The 7,500-nt window shown below is 46.5% G+C and overlaps 2 protein-coding genes across 3 annotated transcripts in view; one reads left to right on the top strand and one right to left on the bottom strand.

Moving 5' to 3' along the window:
• The window catches only part of pard6a (par-6 family cell polarity regulator alpha), a 13,749-nt gene extending 10,734 nt beyond the window's left edge, over window positions 1–3,015 (top strand). Inside the window, exons 5-6 of the mRNA XM_084017782.1 lie at window positions 1–73; window positions 162–3,015. The exon at window positions 1–73 is cut by the window's left edge and continues 127 nt beyond it. Coding sequence (XP_083873908.1) covers window positions 1–73; window positions 162–474 — 386 coding nt within the window. The 3' untranslated portion in view covers window positions 475–3,015. The remainder of the gene's footprint in view (window positions 74–161) is intronic.
• Window positions 3,016–6,569: 3,554 nt separating this feature from the next.
• The window catches only part of gal (galanin/GMAP prepropeptide), a 6,360-nt gene continuing 5,429 nt past the window's right edge, over window positions 6,570–7,500 (bottom strand). For both annotated transcript variants that reach the window (XM_084017128.1, XM_084017129.1), the window contains one exon: window positions 6,570–6,662. In XM_084017128.1, coding sequence (XP_083873254.1) covers window positions 6,601–6,662 — 62 coding nt within the window. In that variant the 3' untranslated portion in view covers window positions 6,570–6,600. The remainder of the gene's footprint in view (window positions 6,663–7,500) is intronic.

Genomic DNA, 7,500 nt, shown 5'->3' with positions numbered 1-7,500 from the left:
CCGGATCCACCAACTCCGCCCTGTCACATGACTCGCCAAGCCCCGCCTCCCAGAGCAACCCCATCACAGCCAGGTAAGACCCGGGGCGTTGGAGGTGTGGTGAGCAGGAAAAACAAGGAAAAACAACCATCATATGCTGTTGTTGTTTGTCGTTGCCATAGCAACAGCATCGCCGAGGGCGACAGCGACGACGAGGACGAGGACGACGACATCATCCTGGAGAATGACTGCCTGACGACGGCGTATGACTCACACCGCGCCGCCAACAACAGCAACAACGGCGGCAACCTCAACAGAGACTCACCTGGCAACAGGCCCCTCCCCCAGAGTGTCTCGTTGCCCAACAGCGTGGGGGCGTTGCTGAGCGACAGCGCCGCCGTGATGATGTCCAACCACAACAACGGGAACCCCGCCCACACGGCGAGCAGCAGCCAAGAGAGCATGAGAGAGGACGGCAACGTCATAACACTGTAACCACGGCAACCATGGAACAGTCGGGACTAGGACTGCCGCGTTCCTATGACAGTGCTGTAACCGTGACGACAGACTCCGTTAACGCCGTGACGTGTCAGCTGATGGACTTCTAGAGAGCAGCGAGGAGGACGAGTAAACAGGAAATGCTCCTAGAAATGCCATTACGTCGGTTAGATGTCAGCACCAATCAGTCGCCATGGCAACACAGCGGAAGGAGGAGTAAGGTTGAACACTAAGGGCTCTATTCTCTGCTTTCAACCAGCAGATCATTGAGGTTCATTTAGGAAGGATTCTGTGTTTTCAGTGAGAGCAGCGACGTGATTGGCTGAGAGCCTATTCATTCATCACCATGGTGACTATCTTGTTGTGTTAAAATCCCAGATACTTTCAGGAAACTTTTTAACTTTTTCTCTTTAAATCAGTTATTTTACAATAATCATGATCATCTCATTGGTTTAATTGAAAGCTTACTTTTATTTTTATTTTTTTTAAATTTGTATAAATAAATAAAAAAACGTGGGTTCTATAACACACGATCAATGAAAGCAGAACTCGCGTTGCCTCCAGATCCACAACGCTTCCAGGAAACAAAGACGTAGCATCAAACCTGAACCCTTCCGAATGCTGCATTCACATGAAATCAGACAAACCGGACGCCGTGTTCGTGGACGGGAGTAGGACGGTGAAATAACAATCAGACGTGAGATCGCTAACACAAACACGAACTACGAGAATAATTAACATCAAATAAGATTATTATTCCAAAGCTCATGCTGGAGGTCCTTAAACTGTCATCCTCTCTGCTGGCCACCAGGGGGCGACTCCTCTCTGGTTGTATAGAAGTCTATGAGAAAAGGGTCCTACTTCCCTCTGCTGGCCACCAGGGGGCGACTCCTCTCTGGTTGTATAGAAGTCTATGAGAAAATGGTCCTACTTCTCTCTGCTGGCCACCAGGGGGCGACTCCTCTCTGGTCGTATAGAAGTCTATGAGAGAATGGTCCTACTTCTCTCTGCTGGCCACCAGGGGGCGACTCCTCTCTGGTCGTATAGAAGTCTATGAGAAAATGGTCCTACTTCTCTCTGCTGGCCACCAGGGGGCGACTCCTCTCTGGTTGTATAGAAGTCTATGAGAAAATGGTCCTACTTCTCTCTGCTGGCCACCAGGGGGCGACTCCTCTCTGGTTGTATAGAAGTCTATGAGAAAATGGTCCTACTTCTCTCTGCTGGCCACCAGGGGGCGACTCCTCTCTGGTTGTATAGAAGTCTATGAGAAAATGGTCCTACTTCTCTCTGCTGGCCACCAGGGGGCGACTCCTCTCTGGTTGTATAGAAGTCTATGAGAAAATGGTCCTACTTCTCTCTGCTGGCCACCAGGGGGCGACTCCTCTCTGGTTGTATACAAGTCTATGAGAAAATGGTCCTACTTCTCTCTGCTGGTCACCAGGGGGCGACTCCTCTCTGGTTGTATAGAAGTCTATGAGAAAATGGTCCTACTTCTCTCTGCTGGCCACCAGGGGGCGACTCCTCTCTGGTTGTATAGAAGTCTATGAGAAAATGGTCCTACTTCTCTCTGCTGGCCACCAGGGGGCGACTCCTCTCTGGTTGTATAGAAGTCTATGAGAAAATGGTCCTACTTCTCTCTTGATGTATTATCTCAGTAAACATTGTAAACATGAGTTTATGGTCTCAATCTCTAGTTTCAAGTCTTCTTCAATCCAGCATGATGTTCATTTAGTACATGATGGTCCATTTAGAGTCCACCAGACCAGAAAGCAGGGGATGCTTTAGGGGGCGGGGCTTACCTGCTGATTGACAGGTCTCATCCACGCTACCAATGCTAGTTAGCTACTAGTACACAACGGGTGACGTCACCATGACAACGTGTAATTCTTAGCGTCAGGCTGTTATCCCCTTGTCGTCCAGCAGGTGGCGTCCTTCCGTGTGAATGCAGCACGAACACGTTGAGCACGTAGGTCGGCTCGTAATAAGAACCGAACACGTTAAAATGAAACGTCGGAGGGAAGCGACTTAGAATGATGTCACACTTTAATGTAATTTACTGTAAAATAATAATGTAAATGTCAGATTAGGAAACAAGGTTTTTCTTTTTTTCCGGGAGAAGTTTTTACGTGAGAGAACATTTTATAATAATAGTAATAATATGGTGGAGGTCACTCGTTGCTGTGACGAGGTGAAAGATCAACTTGATTAGTGATGAATGCATGCCTTTATGTTCCATAGTAACCATGGTAACCCTGGAATATTACCAAACATGAAATGTTTGATGATGGTGATGGTGATGTTGATGGTGATGATGATGGTGATGATGATGATGATGATGGTGATGATGAAGATAAAGCTCAACAGTTGGAGCTGTGAGAAAATGAAGGAAGTGCCTTTTTCTGAGCAAGTCCTGTTCTGAGATCAGCTGCGGCTGGTTTCTAGTCTGTAACTAAACTGTGAATGTCATCTGGAGATCAAACATGAAGATTATCAGAAATAAAAAGTATTATTAAAAGGCCCGATGTGTAATAGTTATAATTTAACGTTCAGTTTTCCTTCTTTTCATTTCTGTCACTGATATCTGAATATAAGAGGACATCGTCGTGGTTTGTTTTCGACGGGTTTGAAGGTTTGACGTCACCATCTTGGTTTCTTTGCAACCAGTGAAGGAACTGACCATATTTGGACTGTGGAGGAGCAACAGGTGGATCTGTTGAGCAAGAGCAGCTCCCTTACTGGATCTGGATCCATGTGGATTCTGGTGTGAGGCTGCTAACACAGTTAGCTTCATAGTTCAAGGTTCAACTTTACAGCTAAGCATTAAAGTAATTTATTTGCTAGCTAGCATTGGTAGAGACCTGTCAATCAGCAGGTAAGCCCCGCCCCCTAAAGCATCCCCTGCTTTCTGGTCTGTTGGACTCTAAATGGACCATAATGTACTAAATGAACATCATGCTGGATTGAAGAAGACTTGAAACTAGAGATTGAGACCATAAACTCACTCCGGAAGGTTGTGAACCCGTCTGTCTGACACAGAACAGTCTGTCTGACTGTCTGTCTGCCCAGCTTGGAGGCTGATGGGCTCCATCTGAGCAGGGCAACCTCCCTCTTCCTGTCTGTCCTCTCTCCAACCTCCAGCCGTCGGAGCCTGGTTTCCTCCGTCCACAGAGGCGGCGAGTTAAACAAACAGCCGCTCTGCTTGGTTTAGTTAATCCTGTAACGGATATCAGCTCCGTTCAGATCACATCTCTGCTGGAAGCACTCTTCCCCTCCTCGCAGCAGGAATGCTGGGAGAGAGCGAGGCGACCCGGCGGCGACCTTGGACGAGGTCTGAGGTCAACTGGCCTCCAGAGAGCTGTGAACACGTCAGTGCCCCCTGCTGGTGAGAAGAACTCACTGCACATGAGGTCCTTGAGCTGTTTTCACCCTGTGGGTGTTTGTGTCACTGATTATTATATCAATGATATAATATGCTGATCAGATGGTATTTTCTCTTTCTGCTTCCATACATCTGTTCAGAAATCTGCTGGGTCACACATTCGATCCAGCTGATGAATCTGTTAACGTCACTGTTTCCTGACAAATGTAGAGACGTGTTCATCAGGTTTTCACTATCGACTGCTTCCCCCTGGTGGTCGAGAGGACAGACTGCAGCCAGAAAGATCATCTTCCATCATTTATTCAGAACTTTTTATTTGTTTCTCCTGTTGCTTTATATTCAGAGAGAATACATCTGTACACATATATACTATAATAGTTTATTTATTTATTATTCACACACCAACAAGACCGTCTCATCTCTCCTGGAGGTAGTGGATCAGGACTTTCTCTGAGCTCAAGGTGGTACTGGGTCTTCTGGAGCCTCGTGTCTGCAGTCTCTGGATATCTGCACACACACACACACACACACACACACACACACACACACACACACACACACACACACACACACACAGAGAGACAGAGAGAGAGACATTGAACAAACTTAATGTCACGATAAGTCTGGTCAAAATGATTGGGATTCATTCATCCTGATAACGATAGAATGATGATATTACGATTATTTATTTATTATCCTGATGATGGTATGAACTTATTGTTATAAATCACCTTGAATCATTGAGTTATGATGAACCATGAACATATCTGCTTCATTGTCTTCTGTCTTGGAGGTCCTGACCAATCAGCAGGCAGGAGGCTCGTCAGCTGGACTCGGCTCACCTGGGCCGCCCCCCATAAAAGCTGGTCCAGGCGTTCGCTGGCCTCCGTCCACCTTCATTGCCTCCACAGTGTTCGAAGGCCGTGCTCCGCTTTCACCCCCGTACGCTCCATCCTTCCTTGAAGGGAACCTTCGTCTAGGACCTGATGTTTGGTTCTCAGGGGAACCGTGTGTGAGACACATGGGGGCTCGTCAGACCAGGTGGATCAACTTAAATCCAGCTTCAGAGTAACAAGAGAAACCTGATCCTGTTCCACCAATCAGCCTCGTTGGTGCTGAGTTGAGTTGAAGCCTTTTTAGGAGCAGGCTTTTTCTATGCGAGATGCCTGAAGATCTCGCCTCAGACAAACCTCGTCCTCCGAAACAAACCTCTGTCTATCTGCAGCAGAAACCGGCTTATGTGCTGCTATGCTGACGATGTGTTGGTGTTCTCTATGTGTTCCAGTCCTGCACCAGACCAGAGGTCTAGACCTGCACCAGACCAGAGGTCTAGACCTGCACCGGCCCAGAGGTCCAACTGCTGCATGTGTATTAATATCATGTATAACATATCAGGTCTGATTGTGTTTATCTCTCTTTAAACTTTGTTCAAATTCACAGTCTTTAAGGAGATCCTTTAAGTTTACTCTGAAGAAGATTTGATAGATGTTATTACTACATTTTTTATTCTATGAATTTTATTGAAATTGCCCCGTGTAAAGTTTGGTGGAGGGGGATTATGGTGTGGGGGTGTTTTTCAGGAGCTGGGCTTGGCCCCTTAGTTCCAGTGGAAGGAACTCTGAATGCTTCAGCAGACCAAGAGATGTTGGACAATTCCAGGAGAGAGTCTGGTGTGGACGAACCTGACTGGCCTGCACAGAGTCCTGACCTCAACCCCATAGAACACCTGTGGGATGAATTAGAGTGGAGACTGAGATCCCGGCCTTCCCTCCAACATCAGTGTGTGACCTCACAAATACACTTCTGGAAGAACGGTCCAAAAGTCCCATAAACACTCCTAAACCTCGTGGGACGCCTTCCAGAAGAGTTGAAGCTGACTGGTTACCTGTCATCAAACAGGAAGTACACTGGCATCAAACAGGAAGTACCCTGTCATTAAACAGGAAGTACCTGAAAGCTACCAGAAGGTCAGTGACATCGTGGTTTCCCCAAATTGGTGTTAAGAGTATAAAATAATTAATCAAAATAATCGTATTACTTTTTATCAATGTGTTTGTAGAATGTTTGTTCATTAACAAATAGTATAGCATGCTGTATATTTCAACTATATATTCAATTGTAATTGATTTTCGTCCCACAAATGTAAAATGACTGAACATAAAAATAACCTGCAGATGACTTCCTGAGGAAGTTTCCTATTGTTCATGAATGAAGGTGGTTTAGACCTTCTAGGCTTACAGCGCCCCCGTTTAGGAAGCTGCACATGTTGGCACTAAGAGCACTGATGTCTGTATCATTTCTTTTATGAATGTTTCTCTCTTGATTCGATTAGGACCCCCCCCCCCCCCCCCCTGAGGGTTTCAAAAAGGGATTGGATGTGGACTTAACGTGTTGCCTTCACATCGTAATATTCTACAGAAGTCCGAAAAGCAAAAAGTGTCCCCATTAGGGCCATCCACCGTACAGTTACCATAGAAACATTAAGGAGAAGGACTGAACTGAAGTTGAGAGTTTGTGTCTGATGGAAATGAAGACGTTGAGGTTTCCGGTTGGGTCCAGTGCCATTTCTTTATTGAATACACTTTATTCTGATAAACAGATATGATGCAGTATCACTGTTACCTGGATCCACCTGCAGGCAGCAGACACTCACACACAACTTTCATTTACAGAGAAACGCCCCACGTTTCTGTTATCGATCTGTTGGGGGGGGGGGGGGGGGAGACGAACTGCACACGAGGACGTTAGGGATTGGCCAGTTCGTCTGATGTCACAGAAGAAGGCAGGCTGTCCAAGGCTCCCATCTCTGTAACACACAAATCCTCAAAGATATACTTCCATCGTATATTCCCTCCACATCGACCCAACCACAGCTGGAGGAACCAGAATCAAGTATTGATCTGTGATTTAATATCAATAACCAGATAAAAGGATGCTGAAATAACTCCATCATGATGGTGATCAGTAAAAAGTGCTGAGTCATGCTTTGTTAGGTCTGTCTGCAAGACCACAAGATAACTACTGTTAAAACGCTGGTTTTCTGAATGGAGTCTGGTTGATGGTGCTAGGCTACGCTAACATTGTAGCTGCTCCATCAACACTCCAAATAAGGTCATCTAGACATAAATACAGCAGAGACCTTGTTGTTTGGACCACAGACAGTCTCTGGTTCCTCCACATAGTCTGGTCTGGTCTCTGGACTAATGTGAGCTACTATCTAGACCTCTGGGGGACCACAGACAGTCTCTGGTTGCTCCACATAGTCTGGTCTGGTCTCTGGACTAATGTGAGCTACTATCTAGACCTCTGGGGGACCACAGAGAGTCTCTGGTTCCTCCACATAGTCTGGTCTGGTCTCTGGACTAATGTGAGCTACTGTCTAGACCTCTGGGGGACCACAGAGAGTCTCTGGTTGCTCCACATAGTCTGGTCTGGTCTCTGGACTAATGTGAGCTACTATCTAGACCTCTGGGGGACCACAGAGAGTCTCTGGTTGCTCCACATAGTCTGGTCTGGTCTCTGGACTAATGTGAGCTACTATCTAGACCTCTGGGGGACCACAGAGAGTCTCTGGTTCCTCCACATAGTCTGGTCTGGTCTCTGGACTAATGTGAGCTACTATCTAGACCTCTGGGGGACCACAG

The sequence above is a fragment of the Eutrigla gurnardus genome (genome assembly GCF_963514095.1).
Source record: "Eutrigla gurnardus genome assembly, chromosome: 9".
NCBI lineage: Eukaryota > Metazoa > Chordata > Actinopteri > Perciformes > Triglidae > Eutrigla > Eutrigla gurnardus.
Note: the sequence above shows the minus strand (reverse complement) of the source record. Positions and strands in the feature narration are given on the sequence as shown.